At 38.2% G+C, this 21,065-nt stretch overlaps 1 protein-coding gene across 4 annotated transcripts in view; it reads left to right on the forward strand.

Moving 5' to 3' along the window:
• Positions 1-3,103, forward strand: part of ZNF326 (zinc finger protein 326) — a 43,722-nt gene extending 40,619 nt beyond the window's left edge. For all 4 annotated transcript variants that reach the window (XM_065675345.1, XM_065675344.1, XM_065675342.1 and 1 more), the window contains one exon: positions 2,379-3,103. In XM_065675345.1, coding sequence (XP_065531417.1) covers positions 2,379-2,540 — 162 coding nt within the window. In that variant the 3' untranslated portion in view covers positions 2,541-3,103. The remainder of the gene's footprint in view (positions 1-2,378) is intronic.
• Positions 3,104-21,065: the final 17,962 nt, after the last annotated feature.

Below are 21,065 nucleotides of genomic sequence, written 5' to 3' on the forward strand. Positions count from 1 at the left end.
GTTTCTGAGGACATACAAATTCCAAAGCTTTGGTTGTAAATACCAGTTCACAGTCTTAAGCTTTCTCTGCGTTTTAAATAGTCTAGAGACAAGGAACCCAAAGAATGCATCTCTGCGGAGTAAACTACTTATCTGCTTCTGGTTTTATGCTTTGTAGGCATCATAAAGTCTTTTCTGCAGCAGTTCAGTGGTCTGCCTGTGTTCTTGGCTTCTTGTTTCGCTTTGTTTTTTTAAAGCCACCTGGGAAGATGGGACCAGTGTGGCTGTCAGAATCAACTAGCATCAAAGTTGGCTCCGCATCCGGCGCTGGATGCCTCTGATGCTACATCACTGAAAAAGAGTGCAGTCGTTAAGATCTTCCCCTTGAGGACAGTAACTTTTTCCTTAGTTTGAGTACTTGAAACATACATTTTTCTCAGAAAAAAATAGTTGGGGAAAGGAACCTTATTCTTTTTGTTATTATTGTGTAGAGATGTGTTCAGGCAGAAGTAGTGTGCTGAATCCAGTTCTGCTAGGTTAGTCATATTGTCTTGCAGGAGTGAAATGTAGCAGTTTCCTGTAGTTTGTCCCCAAGAATCAGGGACACTCAGAAGTCATCTGTAGGAGTGTGGAAGTAGTCCTTTTAAAATAGCATTCTTTAGCTAGAGTTCATCATTGTGCCTAATTTAGATGTGATAGGATTTGAATATTTCCTTTTGTATCAGACCTGTAAAAGGGCTTCTGATCTCTTTGTGAATCATTTAAAGAGAAAGGCCACCTTTTTGTTTTCTTTTGCTCTTAATATGCCAGTCTTCCCTCTGTAAGGTCTAGTGGTGAACATGTCTTTGAAGCTGACCAGGTGAAGTGGTCTTAACTCAGTAGTTAGCTTATTTCTGTCTGGCTTCTGAAATCCTTGTTTCAGTACCCAAATGGGATTTACAGTGTTTGGCTAAACCTCATAGAAATGGCACCACAAGCTTTGCAGTCAGGGGTCTTTCACACTTTTGTCCAAAAAGGAAAGTACATTTTTGGGGGAGTTGCACTAATTGTTACTGAATTAAGGTTTGGATGCTGTCTTTTTGTTATTTCACAATGCTTTCTATTGATGTTGTAATTGAAGTGGTTTAGGCAGTCTTTTTTTTTCATGTGTATTTTTTTTTTTTTCCCATGAAATGGTTTACAGAGCTAGCAAATATTTTTGGTATTTCAGTGTTGGAGTCTGTAGCTATTCAGTGAAATAGTCCTTGGTGTTCTATAGACACACTGGTACTAGACAGTCATAGTTGGTCATCTAAAGGCACCATGAGTTTTAAATGAGATGGGGCTTTTCTTGTTTTCATGGGGCTCATATAAGTTATGATAACAGCTTTCTGTGTACTTCTGATCTCTGAGGATCTACATCTAAAAAAGCCAAGTTTAGTATCTGAGAGAAGTTTATGAGGTTTACATGTGGTAGCTATGTCTTTGGTTAGGCTATTAGTTAATTAGGCTCAACAACTGTAAAATGTAATGAAGCAAAAATATTTAAAGCAAACAAAGGACAAAGGGCCTAGTACTCAATTTTTCCTTTTGGATCCTCCTTTAAATGATATTCTTGAAATCCCAAGCCTCATGTAGCTGGTATGATCTCTTCAGATCAGACTTGCTCTGTAAACCATTCAAACGTGAAAGGAGCTTTAGTGAAGGAGCTCTTCTATACTTCATGTAGTAATTCTTTATTGATAAATCATAGTTCTTAAATATCTGAAACAAGGGAAAGCTGAGGTATGTCGTGAACTGAATTATTGTAGGAAATAGATAAAATATGAAAATAAGAGTATTTAAAATACTTTCTGAGAAATCTGCTTGATAATTTGTCTAGCTGAGCAATGGAATGAATAGCAGGCTAGTCAGTGTAGTTAACTCTGGATTTCTCTTTGCTGAAGTTTGCCTTTTTTGGTAGAATTATTCAGGGCGAATAAAGGTAATCGAAAAGGAAAAGCAGAACGAAACTCTTCAGATTTTATTTGAATTGGGGAGAAAAAGGAAGCAGTTACAGTTATTCATAAAAACATGCTGAAACTTAACCATGTAATTTTAATTGAATGTTCAAGTTAGACTGGAGTTTGTGTGTAGCATACTTTGGCTTTTTTCTCAATGCCATTTCTGCTTTCATTACAACAGTTCATTGGGATCCCAATGAAGTGTTGCTGATTTTAAAATAAAATGTGTTTTTATTTTCTTAGAGGGAAAAAACCTCAAAACCAACCAACCAAAACACCCAAAAGCAAACTCTTAAAAAGCTGTTATAAAATACCGCAGCATTTTTTAGTGGCTGACCTTTTCTTTCATTGAAACAATGAGTAGCATTTTATGTTTCAAATAAATATGAAAGTATTGTTTTCCATCTTCTGCTTCAGGGTGAAAATCCTTTTGAAGTAAATGATCAGGCTCCAGAGCAGCAGACGGAAGAAGAGGAGAAAGCCGATGAACCAGCTGAGGCTGAAGAAGAGGAGGAAGAAGAGGAAGAAGAAAATGAAGAACAAACTGACTTCACTTTAGACCACACTGAAGATAACTAAGTGCAAGAAAATGAAACTATATTAGGGGAGCAAAACAGCTTTTTATTTCTGCTCTAAGAGGGCTCAGACTTTTTAACAGTCTCCAATGAAGTTGTTGAAGATTCCCCACCATATGCATGCATTCCATTCTATGGAGAACTTGTTTATGTAATTCCTCTGTATTTCTGATTTTGTTTGAAACAAAATCAAGATTATTTTAATTGAGCTTTTTGTAGAAAACTGACTGTTAAAGCTGATTAAAACCCTGTGTTGTATATTTTTTTAAGCATCCTATTTTTTTTTTGGTGTGTGTATTGAAAGTTGGATATAATAATAATTTTTGGTCTAATCAGTTGACAAGAAAGGTGGGTCTGTGGGGTAAGTATGTTACATGCCCTATGGCATAAGCTCATTATTTACCTCTTAGTACAGAATGAGTAACTTCAGAAATTGTGCTGTTGAGTGTGGCTGTTCTGGGGACTGCATTGCACTCTGTATAATAAAGTATGTGTTACAATATGCCTTGTAGCTTTTTTGTGATACGATGTACCAATTTGTAGCAATAAAACACTTAAGAAATGTTACTGCTTAAAGTATCCATACTTAAATGTTTCCCCGCTGACTACCAAATTGGTTTTGAAATCAAATCTTGATTGGTACTGCGACTGAAGTGAGTTAAAGTTTGTCATTGCATCTTAATGACACATGGTATTTATTGCTGACTTTTTCTACATATACAGTCTCCATCTACCAAGCCAGATAAGCACTTGAGCCTTCATAGTGTGTCTGGGGGAAGCAAGCTTTCAGTATATTTACATGCTGTGCACTGTTGTTTCTCTTAGAAATGATACATAAGTACGCTTGTTGTGGTTTTTGGTTTTGTTTTTTTTTTTTTTCCACAGTTCCCTCTATCTTTTGACTAAAGAGAACTGGAAATGTCTGTTTTCCCTAAATGTGGTAACTTAACAGAAGGAACTGTACAATCTCTTGTGGTCATTATGGGCAAGTTTGCTCAAAATCTCATCATATATGTAGTTTGTGCACCTTTCTGTAGGAGAACCTTTGTTAATTTGCAGCCATTGCTGTATACAGGTGGTATAAGCAGAGAGTGGAGAGAAGTTAGGTAGAATTAAAATACTTCTAACCTCAACTGTGAACCAGTTTGCTTTTTCAGTGGTCTACTGTAGGATTGGGTAAGTATTGGGTAAGTGCAAGTTTTAAGGAGGCATACTTGATTTGGATATTAGGCTACCAGGAAGTCTAGTAGCAGTCAGCTCTGAAGCATGCTGTGCATTGTATTTATTTATCTATTGCTTTTAGCATAACTTGGAGAGTAGAAAATACAACATTGTGAGGAAAGAGAGGAAACTGAGTTAGGTGCTTTGACCTCGTGTTTTCTGTGTGGCTTGCATTTTTGCTTTTTAAAAAATCAGCATGATGTAGGCTTGATTATTGTACCTGTAAGTGTTAGCTTGGAGTTAAAAGCATGGGTTGGTTGAAAGATGTGTTAAGCCTGCAGCTGATTGAACAGTATCTCATTTGGATATGTAAGCTTAATATAACAAAGTATTCCCTACATCTGTAAACACTCATTCTCCTGTTCTCCATCTTAAGGCTAGGATTAAGATTCATACTTTCATTACTTTTAGGGTGTAATCTCCCCTTCTGTCTTACAAGCTGGTCACTCAACTATTTATGTTCTATTTGTAGATCTCTTCCTCTACAAGAGGAAGATGCTGGTCTCTTCCCAGACAACTTAACAGGAACTGTATCAGTGTTCTAGGAACTGGCAAGAGCAGCTTTAGCATGAGAACTTTTTTGCAGTAGTTAAGAGAACTGAGATGCTGCATAAATATCTGCAAGTCGTGGGTTTTTCATCTTTGTCTATGGCTCCTTTACTGGTTGGAGAGAATTAAGTTGCCTCTAGGCAGCTAAGATAAGGTTTTCTACCTAAGATCTCAGTACTTCGTTTCTGTTGCTGTAGTCATTTTATCCACTATGACCTCAGGAGCTTTGGATTCTAAGCATTTGTGACTTCATGCTCCTGACTGGTAATCTGACATATAATTGACTTCTGTGTACTGACAGTTCTCACCCATGAAGTGTGTTCAGTGATAGCTTAAACTTAGATTTGGGGGTGGAGGGGCAGCTGCTGATTGTGATAGACAAAATCTCTCTCCTAGAGACCTAACTTAAAGCAAGGAAAAGCTTGGTAAGTCCCATGTACTGTTGGGTCTAAAGCCTTCAATGGTGTTCCTCAAATCATGGGAAAAGATTGAAATTTGGCATCAGGTTAGCAATGAAGGTTTGTTCTTAGTGAAGTATAAAAATTAGTAATATATCTTTAATTTGTTTTTAATTTCAAAAATTGTCTTAAGTTTTTAGGCTTTTTTAAAATATAGTAAATATTGTACTTGCTTTTAAAGTACCTGTGACTAAGTCCTGCAGCTCAATTCAGCTGCCTTTAAACAGATTTGACTAGTTTTATGTACTAGCCAATGACTAAGCCTTTCTGTATAAATAAAAATGTGTATAAACTGAAGTCCAACATCTAAAACAAGAGCTTCTGATCTTACTCTGCAAATCTAAGCTTTCCTCATCCCATCCTTTGGTACTTCAAAGCTGATGCTCACAGGAGAAGGAATGAATACCTGGAGGGTGAACTGGTGCATCAAAACGTGCTGAGGCAAAAACATAAAAGAGAAGGCTACTTAACAAAACCTCAAGACCCCCTACTACCCTGTGATACTGATTTAAAACAAAGTTCTGCCTGTATGCAGAAGTGTTGTTGGGTTTTGGTTTTTTTCAGGACTCAAGAATACCAGCTATTACTGGAGAACATGGAATAAATAACCTGCTTGCCTTCGTGGTCTTCTGCAGGTCAAACATTTGAGTCTGTGATTTTTATGGAGACTTGCCATCCTCACTCCTCTTTAAGCCCATACGTCTTCCTCATGGACTCTAGAACATGTGTATTCCATGTGTATTCCAAACTTTTTGTGTATTTGTAGGGTTCTATATATACCCAAAGTGTGAAGGTAAGTCAAGAATGCTGGGAGCTTTTGTGGGGTACAAAAAAAGCTAAAAATGGATAATACAGGGGCAGGAGGAATACATATATTCCTTATTCATTACTGTGAATAAGCACAACCTACTGCATATTTAAGTGAATTATTTGTCAAAGATGAAGAGCAGAACAGCTGTATGGACTTAGGGAAATAGCCACGAGTGACGATGTGCTCTATTTAAAAAAGAGAATCTTGGTTAATGTACAGGCCTTTTCAGTCTTCTCACTTCTGAATGTCATACATATCCTTCATGAACAGCTAATAATGTTGTTACTGATAATTTTTATTAATAATATTTAATATACTAAATAGTTATATAAATATTAACATTTAATGATATTAATGTTAATATATAGTAACATTAAATATTATTATTAATTTGTTATTATAGTGGTCCAGATCCTTTTATTTTCTCTTGTTATCAGTCTGTAAGGTTGCTGTATCATTAAACCGTCAGTCAAATAAGGCTCTTTCAAGAGTACCTGTGAATCACTCTTTGTCTTCACACTGAGATGACTGGAGTGTGTTGAGGCCTGATTGAATTTCCTGGGATGTTGTTAAGGTAAGTGTGTAGCCTCTACATGTGGCAGTGGACGGTTTACAGTTGCCTTAAGCTCTAAATGTTTTAAAGTAAAATATAATGTTATAAAGTAAAATGTGCTTTATGTTGTCTGGGTACTTTACTGTGTGTTAAAGCCATCCATCTGGAGGCAGAGTACTCTGAGGAAGGGTACTGTGATAGCAGATCAGCAACTTGCTTAGCATGCAGTCACTGTTTAGGGATGAGTACAGTGGTACACTCTGTTAAGGCTATAGATATATAAGGCTGGAGAGGAGCACTGTTGTGTAGCCATCCTAGCTAATGTCAGCTGTGTTCTGCTTGCTGATCAAATGTCTTTTTGTTAGACTAGAATATAGATTTTAGAAAGCTAATTTATTTTAACTGTTACAAGTCAGACAAGGGTGAATCTTACACAATTTCTACCACATTTTATTTTAAAACCCTAAAGCTGATTTCTGTATAGTGTGGGGCTCCATACGGCCTTGTCTGGTTTTAGCTTTTATGTCTATTGCTGTAATTTTTTGCTTCTCTTGGTGATAAATAACACACTTGTTACATGCCATAGTAAACAACTTAACTGATTTGTTCCTCCCCCTCTCTTTCTGACTACTAAGCAGTCTGTGATGTTACATGGGCATCTCCTTCCTAAAAGACTGGCAAAAGTTACTAGTGCGGTGTTCTCTGCCAGACTCAACCATAGGTTTCCCACCATGTGTGTCTCGTGTTTTCCTTTGGAAAAAGTGAATAGTCAGTTCAGGTGCTGTGAGTCTTCATCATTGTTCAAGAAGTGCAGCTGACTGTGGAGGGAAAGTGCTTACCAATTTAATTATTAGTACTATTGATTAGAGTTCAGTATTGGACAGATATAGTTACCTTCCTTAGTTGAGAAGGTTTGGTAATGGGCATGGTGTCCTTCCCAGAAGCAGGGATACTTTGTCATGTGTTCTGCTAGTTCTCTACGTGGCAATGCACAGAATGTGAGGTGGGGTCAAGCAGGGCTGAAGGTCTTACTGTATTGCTTCTTAGAGCTTCTTGTCCGTTCCTACTCCCCATAAGAATCATGGGAGCTACTAGAGTAATTGGGATGGAGTAATCTATGACCCGTCCCTCCTCTCACATTGCAAACATCTGCTGAGTATCTAGAATATGTGGGCAGATTCCGTATTTCTCCCTGTCTTTCCTTAGGACTATGTATAGGAGTTAGGGCCAGGTCAGTTTGCAGGCCAATGTTGTAGCAGTTCCTAGTGAAAAGACTATATAGGATCTCTAGTGTCACAGTTCTGAATCTGACTGACTGAACACCCTCTTGGTATAACATGACTATCGTGTGAAAAGGGTATCTATAAAGAATGTTAGCATTCCTACTTGCGTGCTCAGTCCTTAAGTAGGGTATTATAAATGTTTTTTCAGTGAGAGGTTTGTTCTTGCCACTGAAATTCCTTCTCAACCCTTGAAGACTATAAATGTTTCTATCTAAATGTTTGTATATATATATATTAGCAAATACACTAGCAATGAAAGGAGAGCTAAGGAGAACTTTCATTCTTTATTGGATGTGGGGAAAAGTGGGAAATAGGACAAAGGGTGAGGAGAAGGCTGAAGTACTTCATGCCTTCTTTGTTTCAGTCTATAATAGTAAGTTGTTGTTCTATAGATAGCCAGCCTCTGAGCTGGAAGATGGGGACAGGGAGCAGAATGAAGCTGCCATACTCCAAAGGAAACAGTCAGTGACCTGCTACACCATTTAGACACACACAAGTTTCTGGGGCCAGATATGATCCACCCAAGGGTACTGAAGGGAGCTGGTGGAAGTGCTCACTAAGCCACTTTCCATCACTTATCCGCAGTCCTGGCTAACCAGGGAGGTCCCTGCTGACTGGTGAGAGGCAAATGTGACGCCCATCTACAGGAAGGGTCGAAAGGAGCATCTGGGGAAATACCTGTCAGTTTGGCCTTGATGATGGTGAAGGATGTAGAGCAGATCCTCTTGAGTGCCATCACACTACATACAGGGCAGGCAGGGGATCAGCCTGGTCAGCATGGGTTTATGAAAGGCTGGTCCTGCTTGACTAACCTGACCTCCTTATGACAAGGTGACGACTTAGTGGATGAGGGAAATGCTGTGGATGTTTCCACTTTGACTTTAGTAAAGCCTCAGACACTGTCCTCCCGTATTCTGCTGGAGAAACCGGCTGCTCATGGTTTGAATGGGTGTACTGTTTGTTTAAATATCCTGGAGGTATTTAAAAGGTGTAGATGTGGCACTCAGGGACATGATTTAGTGGTGGGCTTGGCAGTTATGTTTTCACGGTTGGACTTGATAACCTTAAGGGTCTTTTCCAGCCTAAACAAGTCTAGGATTCTAAGACTGCCAATATAATAATGTTAAATGATGTCGCAAGTGCTATTTATAGAAAGCATTTATAATTTGCAAAATTATACCTCATTTCATCTACTGCTTGTCTTGAAGGTAAAACCTTCTGTAGGCTGTACAGTAGCAGTGCATAGCAGTCCTAATGCTGGTGTTCTCAACCTGCTGTGTACCAAGGGGTTAATTTGTTTCCATCACTGGGGATTTGAATTGCTCGTCAGTGCTGAGGTCACTGTCACTGTTAAATGACAGATGTCTTTCTGAAAATCCCTTGCATCTTCCCTTGTGATGTAAAGTTCAGTGACTGCAATAACAGGGTGTTGTTCTTTAATAACTGTTAAATTTATTCTTTAGAGAATTTACAAAGATGTCCTATTGCTCTGGGAGAGCTCCCTTGATGCCCAACTCTGCATTTTCTTTTTGCATAATGCCTACAGATTTAGAGCCACTGTACTCCCAGTTGTATGGCTTCTGTATCCCTTGTTCAGTGTTGCTGAAATACTCGTAAATCTCCTTTCTTCTAGTGTCTTTGTGCAGCAGCTGGGGTATGACAATAAGGTCCCTGATCTATAATTCCAGACAGCCCCTGAGGGTGAACAGATCGACCAATCCTCATCCCCAACGTAAGCCTGGGGAACTCGCTGTCCCTGGGAGGTAGTTGTTTAATGCTCTCTATTTGTATTCTGCATGAAACTCTTCTTGATGCTGGACTGTTGTTCACTTAGAGAATTATCCAGTGCACAGTATATAAACTCCCACTAGAGATTGAATGCATGTAAATAAAGCATGCCTTAAGTCTAGCATAATGTAACTTTAAGTGAGAAGAAATAGACTGAATCTAAGCACCTTGTAAGGCTGCATTCACTGCTGAGATCTGCACAATGCAGTCACAATCTGCATTTCTATGTCACATGGATAAGAGGTAAGGAGGACAGCTGTATAGGTTTTCTAATGCCAAGGATTTCCTGGCTTTTTATTGAATATGATGAGAGTACAACACTGACTTTTTCAAATAACAGCTGTTTTGGAAATACTCTTGTGGAATAGTAACATTCATCTTGTAACAGAAAGAGACATAGTTCGAAAAATGTGATTGATTGACTGACCTTTATGCTACACATGCCTCATGAAAATGTTACCTTATACTGGCTGTTTTCACACTACCCAAAAGCCTGGCAGGCGTTTCAGGGTACAGACAGAGGATGATCCCTGCCCTACAGCCTTTGCAATCTCCTCCTAATCTCTAGTTATATTCACTTCAACTATATTTTTGCAACTTTCGTGTCTGTATAGCAGTACTAATGTGTATTTTAACTATAAATTATTTAGAAAAGATCTGCTTGAAAGCTAGTACTCATTTTCTCATAAACCTCCATCATCTGTTTTAAACTTTGAGATTAATGAAGTGTAAAGGGCTATTTTTAAATGGAAGGTGTTTCACACATGCTGTCAGTCTTTTATTATGCTTGGTTCATCTAAGCAGTTTTAATATGAATACAATTGTCTGGATAATTTTATGTTCTGCAGCAGCTTTAAAGGAGATAAAACCACTTCTGTTTAGTGATCTGTTATTTGCCAGAAAAATACATTCATTACATGGACAACAACAGTGGCATGCTTGATGGCAGTCTCGTGCTCTGTGCGAAGCTCCCAGCTCGTCAAGGCCAATGGCAAAGTTTTCATTGACAGTGACACAGCCAAGGCAGCACCCAGCCTGATTTAGTAAGATCAAGTGTTGGACACTTCATCAACACTCCTCTTACAAAACTCAAAATTATTCTGATATTATGGAAGTACAATTCCATACATGCACTGTGAAAGCTAATCCATAAGGAAAAGATGGAACGTTAATGGAACAAAGCTATTTAACTTTTTATCCATCATTTCACATTAGTTTCTTCTGCTTATTTTTAAGAACTGATAGTCTTCTCTCCAGCCCCTCCAGAGAGGTAATGGGACACTGGTCTGTCAGACAAAACTAAGAATAACTTATTTATAGAGGACAAACTAATGGGAATTTGAAGTCATGTTTGATTTGTATTTGTCTCCTTTGTAAATATAGCTCTAGATTATGGCCTTTAGCCTGTCCTTCCTCAGGCGGGAATTCAGGAAGACTAAGAGAAATTCCTGTTAAAGCTTAACTGTCCATAGAGACTCTATTTTTTATTTTAAACAATGGATTTGGTTGCCCAAATTGAATATGAAAGCATATGAATTCATCACTAATAAACTAGGACTTGTATTATTAAACTGCAGTAGGCTGTTTGAATTAAGGTGTGTTTTGTTACCAAATGATCCAAATAAAGGATATTTTAGGCTCTGAAAGTAAACGTAAAATAATCACTGTCTCTTTAGTCTTGCTTAATTGCAGCACAGCTCAGCAAGCACGGAGTCCTAATGTATATAAGAACATGTACATAACACAATGTTCAGAACACGCAGAGTTCTGTGCCAAAACACTGTGGTTTGCTAATTCCTTTTACATGAGCCCAGCACTGTGCTTGTTGAAGATGGATATTGCTTGGTTCACTATACTTATGTAAGTGTATGATGTAATTAATGTAGTCTTAGTAGGTAAAATGAACTTTGAGTCAACGTTGGTTTGTATTTGTTTTATCCTTGCTGCTCTCAAGAGGATTCTTTTAGCTGGAGATTCATGACAGTATGATTTTTGGAACATTAAATATGGCCAAAATAAGGGAAGGCTTTTGGCAAACAGACCTAGGTTGCTTCCATTTAACTAATATTTTTCAATCAGTCAGATTTCCAATTTTCTTACCAAAAATGCTCACAAAGACTTTATCAAACAGATTTAATAATGTTCTAAACATTTTTCTTTATGGTTTGGAATGGTTTTCAAAAGAGTCAAGCATGTCATAATGAGATGTTTAAAGTGTAAAAGCAGTTAACACAGGAAGTTATAAATGCAGTAGGGTGTTTTCTGAAAGCTTTGCTTTTGCAAAGAGGCATTACTTCAAGCAGAAACCAACAACTTCCTGCTTTACAAAAGTTGTAGCTGTCAGAAGGTCAGTTTTGCCTGATACTTCTCTGGATGCTGTAGCCTTTCACTGCTACTGCTCATCAATGCTATAAATATTTACTGAATTTCCCTGGAAGTGCTCTGAGGCAATATGGCAAAATCAGAAGCAAAAAAATTGTGCATATATGTTAGGAGATTATCCTTCCACTTCCTCTTTTGTTCTATTCAGACTCTTTTGCGTCTGGAGCCTGTGGAGGGTGCCATGATAATCATTCTTTCTGCATACTAGCTGTGTTAACCACATGTTACTTCTTAGGCTGATATTAGTATTGTAAATTAAGATGATTGACTTATTTTCCCTTCTGCCTCTCTGATTCCTGCTTCCCCGATCACATTTGTTTGCCACTCACAGTCTTGAATTTCTCATCAAAGTGGTAAAGATATCTTATACAGGACTCATTTTTTTTTCTCCCTCTCCCCCCCAGTTGTTCATTCACTACTTTTTCCATCTTTTGAGTCAATGCTAAATGGTGCTGGAAGCATAAGGATGGATGGAGAGGCAAGTACTGATCTCTGAAGGAACATACAAAAGGAGTTATCCATTCTTCAGCTCCTCAATTTTCTTCAACTTGTTTCTGGTATTTCTCATGTAGAAACTATATCTAACCCAGATGCAAGTATAGTGTGCAACACAAGTCCAGACAGATACAATTTCACTTTATCTTTCATATTACAGAAACTAAAGTGCCTGAGGTTTTAAGTGACTAAAATAAGACACTCGGAATGCAAGACAAGAATGCAAGGTTGCATGAGCACTTTCTTTGCCTTTCGTACTTCTACTCCCTTCATATAAGAGACTTCAAGCTGTTTAGTTCCTGGGACTGGTATTGTCTTTCCAAATGGAGCTTGGCTGAAACTTACTTTGTTGACAGACTCAGAAAGCCAAGCTGATCAGCCTTTTTTGATGTGACAGTAAAAGTATGCAACTGCGGAATGTTTGTGCGATGTTTCTCTAGTGATATTCCCTAGCAGTTCTGCTTTTAGTTTTGTTGAACTTGCATGATGGAATATAGTTGTGGTGATACTACTCTAAAATCCTTAACCATGCTCATAAAACTGCTTGTATCTCTTCCTGTCCTCTGCATGGGTCAGAAAATAACACAAGCCCTTCACAGGAGAACAGACTTCAGGTTGCTCTGATTCTCTCGGTGGAGATAAAATACTTAAAGTCCCAGGGGCTAGGTCCATTATGTTGACCTCTCAATTTGAAGAGCTTCTTTGGGCTGGGAAAGGACTGCTTCTAAGAGTTTTTGTTGTGATACTTCTCATTTCTTCTCTTCTGACTGTTTTTTGGGAGCACTGATGGTTAACAAAACCAAACAAGAAACCGCCCCCAAAACTTCCTTGAATAAATGGTGGTATAAGAGGAAAGTATTGCTTTAGAAGTAACTGAATAGGGGTCAAGGATTCTCTTGTATTTAGCTCTTCCAAGGACTTCTGATGTCTTGTAGAAATTAATTTAGAAATGGTTAAACTTCTCACTTGAACAAGGAACTGAGTTCATAAAGCAGCTGGAAGTATTTTAAGCTTCCAGGAGAGAGCTCCAACCACAGAATCGCATACTTTATTGGTACCATGATGTAATAACCCAGAACTTCTGTTTCAATAAAATGCCTGCTGTATACCTGTGTTCTTTTGTTGAAGATGCTTTAATTTAATTCCTATTCCACGAGGAGAAGAGGTGCTCATTCAGTGTTCCAGTCCTTATGTTTCTATGGTGGTGCTTCATGGTTTCCATTGAAAATCTGTTATTTTATGGCATGTGAAACTCGCCTGGATTTCAGTTCCTCTGGAAAGCCTTTTTTATTCCTTTCTTTTTTTTTTGGGGGGGGGAGGGGGGTTGTTTCATGGAAAGGAGTTTTGTTGCTTAAGACAAACTCAAATGCATCCTGACAAAGTCTGAATTGCTGAGTCTGTCTGGCTATCTGTCTTAAGGCTTTATAGTGGAGCCCACTGGTGTAGTTTCCATGTGGCAGTGTGGTTAATAAAATGAGATCCCAAGTGAACTTGTTGGAGGCTTTTTATCCTCTGCAGTGGTAGGCAGCTGAGCCTGGTGTAATCCGGAGATGAGCAGTGTTGATTTGTTAGCTTTGCCAGGGAGAACCTATAGCCCATGACTGGGAAAAGGTCTTCTTGCTCCTGTCACTCTCTGGGTAGTGTTTGCTCTGCTTATATCTTTATAAGCTGTCCAAAGCAGAAGCAGTACCTCTTCCTCTTGTTTTACTTCATACTTGCTTTCAGAGAGCTAACAATGTGGATCTTACTTGTGTGTTTATATGCCCTACACGCAAACACTTCAGTATGTTTTAATGACATACTCTAGCTATTTGACCTGGTGTGCTATAGAGTGTGGTGCAAGTAACCTGAGTGATCTGTCTTATTTTAGTAGTTCATTAAAATGCACTGGACCTTCGTTGTATTCCATGTATGCCTACTTCTGGCTGATGGCTTCGGTTGCCAAAAGATGAGGTAACAGGGGATGGAAAGTGTTCCTTAGCTTTTAATTTCATATAAGAAAAAGTTGGTTTATCCTACTTGGTTTTAACCGTCATGATATTAAGGACACTGTCTTGGTCTCCATGTTTTGTAGAAATAACTAGGCCATGGGAAGTGTTCATTGGAAGCTTTTACTACTCTTCAATGAGAGGGAAAGATGCATATACTCCTGGGGATTCAAAGAGAGTTTGTTTTTCTTCTGGTGTTTCAATCAAGTGGGTATTAAGAGAAACTAATGAACAAACCACAGGTTTAAAAAGGAGGAATAAAACTGTTCCCATCTGAAATTAACAGCATGTGACTTGAATTGCTGTAATGATTGTGCGGATTCTGTGGTCACACAGAGTGCAACTATGTGCACAAACATAACTTGAATTTCTTATGGGAGAAGGAACGTAAGGAAGAGAGGTTTTCTTCTGTTTCAGAGATTTCAGTCGTAGATGTGTAGCACTTAGTGCAACAGGAGGAAAACCTGCTGAAGCAGGGGCTCAGACTGATTCCTTCTGCTTTCTTTTGCAGGTCTTGCCTTCTGTAACAGAGCAAAACAAATCCAGAGTGAGAAATGTAGCCTCTAAAAGGAAGGAAAGGGACTGTGTACCCCTATGAAAGGAAGTGTAGGTAAAACATGGCTGTTGTCCTGCATGCACTGAACACAATACTTAGAGAAATGGTGTGGCTTTGGCCTGAGGGAAGATGTGCTGGTAGCCCCAGTAATGGATGATTAAACAAGTGAGTGATTTTAGGTTAGTGTGTTCCAGCTGCATATAAATAAAAGCCTCTAACAATTATTCTTCCCATGCTGGCTGTGTATGTCCATGTTTAATTGTAAGTAAAAGAGCTGGTTGGCTTTTTTTTTTTTTTAAATTCCAAGTAGTTTTATAGCATTCCCTCATTTAAACTCAGTAAATGGGGAAAATAATTGTGACTTTAGTTTTCTGCTTGATCAAGGTAGATCATTAAATGGTAGCTGAATTCCAAGGTCTTTTAGTATCCTGGGAAAAGTCTGAGACTTAGGTCATTGTTCTGCTTCTTCTGTCTTCTCCCACAATCTCGAAGTTGAAAGGTAGAGGGCAGCAAAGTCCAGTTTTTTAAAGGAAAGTTCAAATCCTTTTTAAGTGAGTGGGTTTTTTTATCAGGCTAAATAATGATAATCAGTTTGTGTTTGGTCATTCTGAATTATTCCAAATTGGTATAACATTTTCAATAAGGAAAAATAATCTTTACTAAAATACAAATAAACTTAAAAGAATCTTGCCTGCAGTGTGGTTTCAGTGGTAGTAAAGTAACTGCAATACAGGAAAACAAAACCAGAGTACATCTGCAAAGCCAATTGAAGGACAGCTTTTCAATATCACTAGTGAGAAGCTTGTGCTGGTTTATGCCAGAATCTGTAATTACAGATGAAATGGAGAAATTAAAACAAACTACAGTCACACACAGCTATTTCCCACTTAGGGAAGAAACAATGAAAGAGAGTCTTGCCTGTGACTTTGGATTGATTTTTGGATAAAAGCCCAATTTTTGCCTCATTTATCTCACAGTGTGAAAGTATTCAAATTATTCAGTGGTGACATTCTATTCCTGTGTGATTCTTTAAGTGCAGCTATAAAGTGATGGCATTGAGTTTGAAATCAGTTGCTCCTCCAGCATCAGTGTGTGAGCTGTAAACATTTCACAAGTGGAACAGGGAAAATGTTAAAGCAAAAATGTGAGTTAATTCTTATGAATTCACCTGAAAGGGAGTACCCCATGCAGTACTTTAGCCATTAATAACGAATGTCGATCATTAATGCAGAAAGTGGAGTTTACTTCATTAAATACATTGGAACATATATTTTATTGTTTGGAATTATTATTATATTGTACTGTTTAGCTAATATAGTTGCCTGAAACTAGTATTGCTTATTATGTACAGTGAGTATGCAATGAGTTTAGAGGATAGTTTGAGAACCCACACTTTCAGCTGTGTGCAAGTTTCTTTTTGTTACACCACAGGTAACTATTAATTTGGCTTTTTTTGTATGTAGTGGATTAATGAAATGCAGGGGAAAAGTTTCAGTGGAAAAATCAGATGTAAGCTGGAAGGCAGGAACACAAAGATGTTGTCTGTCCTTTGACTGCTTATTCAAGATGTTGAAAGTATTGTGCAGGCGTATATTGGGAGATAGGATTCCTCTTAATTTGTGTTTGTTATTTTTGTGTATCTCTGTCAATGTCCTAATAGTGTTCTAGACCTACTGTGTTAATTTCATCTCAGATGTGCAGGGACTTTCACTGCTGTCAATAGGTGCCCTCTTTAAGTGCTACAGAAAGGAAAATTTGGCTTCCATGTTCTTGGGTTTACTGTGTTTTAGAGTTTGGGTTGTGTTTTTCTTTCCCTCTGTTATTCGTTCATTCACCAGTGGCTCCTGGGAAGCTGTATACTGTCCTTAAAATGCCTTTTTGAAGGACATGACATTTTCAGTGTCCTTCCTTCGTATATCATTCCTCTTACATTTCTCCCTGACACAATCTTGAAATGCTCATTCTGGCTGAAATGATGACCCCAAATTATTGCAGACTTTTTAAAGTATCTCCTGCTTTATCTAAACCAAGTTTTCAGACATGTTACCTTGAACCCCATCACATCTGGATAAATGAGGCAAGTTGTGTCTAGGTAATGTCTTTATTTTAGGTTTTAAAGTCTCATTGTTTATTTATAGGGACAATTTCATATCAGTTTTTAGCATTACAAAAAATGAATGCACATTTGCAGACATTGTCACCTGATGATTTAAGTGTTGGAGCAGTTAAGTATTTAAGTGCTGGAATAGGAATAGTGACTATTTAGGTATTAAATAATTTATTGTGTGTTCATTCTTTATATAAATGACAAATACTTGGATCTGCAAAATGAATTGTAAGAAATGTAGTAACACTGTGCATAATGCAATCATTAAAACCCAACAATCCATACATCAGAAAAAGAACAGTACAAAGTGGGTTGCATTGTGTGAAGTTACAGATACCTGAAACTTGAACCTTTATGCTGTAGCAGCATAAAGGAGCTCTAAGACAAATGGGCTGTTTTAATTTCTGCATGGCTAATATTAGGAAGTATGATTAATGAATTTTTAATGCATGTGTTGTTGGGTTTTGGTGTTGGTGGGTGTTTTGTTTTTACAGAAGAGAGCAAGGAGGTTAAAGCAAGACTTTAAGCGTTGTTGCTTTGAATCCAAGGTAGGTCTGAGGCACACATTTCTGTGATGGAATTGTATCATCTAAAAATAAGCTAAATTGAAAGACTGAGTCGCCCTTTACTATGGAGCATGACAAAAGCGTAGCTAGTATAATGTGCAAAATATTGCATTTTTCATTGGCAAGCGAAGCCTGTAGTGCTGCTGGTAAAAAACAGATTGACATTTGGTCATTATTTCTTATCAAGGGTGTTTTACTTGTAATGCTATTTGACAGCTATATTCTAGGTCTGACAGCATTGAACCAGCTTAATTCCCACTGAACTGCTCTAAATACGTGGTATTGCAATCAGTTTAACAACCCCTGGAGGCAATAAAATCTCTCCTTTGAACACACACAAGGGAAAGAAATCTAAGATTTATAAAGGGCAGCAAGTATTCAAGATAGGGGCAAAGTTTATGTGTGAGCCTATAATTGATGTTTCCTTTGTTGGAAAAGAAAGCTTGAGGATGCTTTAAGAATTAATCTTTAACAAGTTCTAATCTGCACTAACAAGATCTGCTCAAGATGAGTGAGAGAGAGGTATGATACTGAGTGTTTTGTCAGATTCAGCCAACAATGGAAATTCAAAGGTACTGTGTAGTTCAGGAGCATTTTTGAGCAGAGAAGGAAACTTCACAATTAGATGTGAAGTCTGCTAGAGCTCTCTGCCGCAGGTGAGTGAGTGCAGAACTTGTAACCTAGCCTGCTTGTTCCCTACCATATATCTAGGTGGGTATTCCTATGGCTGCAAGCACTTTGTGTTATCTACTGAACATACAGGATAGGTGGGAAGTTGCTTTAAGTTTGTCTGCTGCTTTTGTTCTTGCAACATGTGACTTGGCAGATGAGGCAGTGACAAAATAAGGGTAGATGCTATTAAATCATACCTTAAATTCCAAGGGATACCCAGTGCTTTAAAAAAATACTGCATTGGATATCACCCTTCAATTAAAGGTAGTTGCCTCTAGGGTGAAAGATGGTATCTTTCTAAGAGCATACACTTGATAGTCAGGGTTTAGGAGAAGGAATATAAAACATTTTACTGAATTGGCAAATACATTTTATGTCTTTATGTTCTGCTTTATGTCCAAAAGACCTAGCAAGAAGTTTCTTAAAAGGCAGTTTGCAGCATTGTTGCAAAAAGATGATGGCCTTCTCTGGATTAAGAAATAACTTCTTTCACAGCCTGGTCTGGTGGAAGGTGTCCCTGCCCATGGCAGGGGGCTTGAAACGAGATGATCTTTAAGGTCCCTTTCAACCCAAACCAGTCAATGGTGATTCTATGGTTCTTTCACTATCCCCTGGGACACAGGGGTCTCTCGTGTGAACATTGCTCCCTTTGGTCTGTGCAGTTTATAATACCTGAAGGAAGGTGTCCAGGTGAAGGCCTGATCGTGGCCCTTACATAAAGGGAAGGAAGGACTGGGCCAGCAGAGGACAAAAGAATGTGGATGTGGATTGCTGTACCTCAGTAACTCTCACATTCATCGAGAGGAAAATGAGTATTATGCAAAAATACGAAGCCTGCCATCATGTGTCATTTAATAAGATACTATTAATGCCATAGGAACATCTCATTAAAATGTGTACAGAAATCTTTTCCTTGCATGTGTGGAAAGAGCATTGGGGGAAAAGGTTTTCAGAACCTTCCTGGCTTCCGTTTGCAGAACTACACAATGCAGGGTTAAAACATAACTGTCTAAGAGAAGTCTTTGTGTTCCAGGTTACCATCTGACCACTACTTTAATATCTGTAAAGCATCAGTCAATATGGGGAGCCTGGGGATAGTCTCCCTAGTGAGGAAGTGAAATAATAGTGTTATTGAAGAGGGCAGGAAATCTCCTCTTATCCTAACTTGAAGAAGAGCTGTAAATATGGAGAAAATTAGCACATCTTCTCTGGTAGCATCTCCTTTTTCTGGTATCAAAACACTGGATCCTGGAATTGTATGTTAGCTGGTATCTGCTATTGCTGTGACAGGCAGTGGAAATTTGAAGGGGCAAAGATTCAAGCAGTGTGCAGTGGTACAGTGGACAGTGTTCCAGCATGAACAGGTTGTTCCTGAATGTGCTCTGTTCCTTGTTCAGTGCTGCCATAGACTGATGCACACAAGGCAGGGTTCTAGTACTTTTCCATTTGATAGTTCCTGCAGAAGTTAGAGAAAACTTACCTGAAGGAATTTGTCAAATATTTCCTTCTGGCTCTGGTGGATCATCTTGTCTAAGTAATCACATGCTATAGCTCTTTTTGTTGCAACAGTTGAGAGTTGGGGCTGTCAGTCTGCCTCAGTACTAGTTTATTTTCTTTTAGAAAGGAAGGTAGCCTTCTTTTTGAGAGTTTTATTAGCTGGCACTTGCCTTTCTGTACAAATTCAATCCAGTATTGTAATGTCAGCTTGGATGGTTGCAGGTTTGATGCAGTAATTGTTTGCATTTAATTGTTCTTAATCAACTATAAATCTGATACTCCAGAGAAAGTGGCCTTACAGAGTTGCAGAAAGAGGCCACTTCAGTATCTGGGCAATAGATAGCTTCTGGTCGAGTATGGAAAAGGGGAAGAAGCAAAATCTCTCTGGCCTGTGGTGAATAGATATTTACAGGGCAGCATTTCTCTACGATTAAACTTCTAATGTTACGAAGTACTGGTAAGATGGTGCAGATAGCCAGGCATATCTTCTAGGAATATGAGAATGATCTTTGCTCCAACTAATGTCAATAGAACTCAGAGTTTTTCTCAGATGAGACAGATGTTGGTATCTTTCCATGTTCAGTTGCAGTTAATAGGTATTGTCAAAAAATATTGTATTCAAAGGTTTGACTGCATTCTGGCATGCCCTTAAGTCACTGTACTACTTCCATTTGAGAACCTTTTCTTCCCCTGCTATGACTCTTGGGTTTGCAGACCTTTAACTTGGTTATTTAAGGGAGTGCTTTCATTTAGCTCATAGGCCAGTTGCTGGGTGTTGCTCCCATGCAAGCCTTAGCTGTAGAACGGTCTTGATCAAATCATTACTGTGATTATCAAGTACGTATTTTGATTTAATTTGGCCAAACAGGCTGCATATTTTCTGACTTCTCTCTTAGTGCTCATACTCTACTTTCAATGGATAACTTAGCAGTGTAGTTCTATTCATAAGCCTGTTCATTATTATAACTTTTGTTAGATAATCTTCTTCTCATACTCCTTATGAAGCAGAGAGTGAATCATTGAGGCCTAGGTGAATCTGTCTTCAGTCAAGTGCAGTGCCTTTGCTTTTCAAGTTTTTACTCTTATCATAAGACAACGGTCTTTTTAAAATCAGTTGATTCAGTGTTTATTGCCAATAGAGACAAACTTTAAAGCTCCTGTCAACACAGGCTAGTTTAGAAAGAAAGAAACTTTGCCGTGTCTTTCTTTTAATATAGCTCAGATATCCCTTTCATGCACAGTAGCTTTGCTTTATTCACACACGTCCTACAGGAGCACAGTGTCCCTTTTTGCTTGGCAGTAAACTATATTAGCAAAGAGTAACTGTAGTACTGATATAAAACTTACTGTAAGGTACTTAATTTTTATAATGCAACACTTAGGTTATTCTGAAAGGTTTTGTAGTCTTTGGCTTCTTACATAGCCAAAATATCGGGGGAGGGAGGGTAGATTGTGAACAGGTCTCTACTCCCTAATGTGAATGAGAGAGGTTCTATCAGAAGTGATTAAAACCAAATTAAGTAGAAGCACTAAATCTTTGTCTCCTAAATGAAGGTTTCAGTAAGGTGAAATTGCATCTCATTGGTCTTAGAATGAATTATAA

This window comes from Lathamus discolor, chromosome 3, assembly GCF_037157495.1.
Source record: "Lathamus discolor isolate bLatDis1 chromosome 3, bLatDis1.hap1, whole genome shotgun sequence".
Classification (NCBI taxonomy): domain Eukaryota; kingdom Metazoa; phylum Chordata; class Aves; order Psittaciformes; family Psittacidae; genus Lathamus; species Lathamus discolor.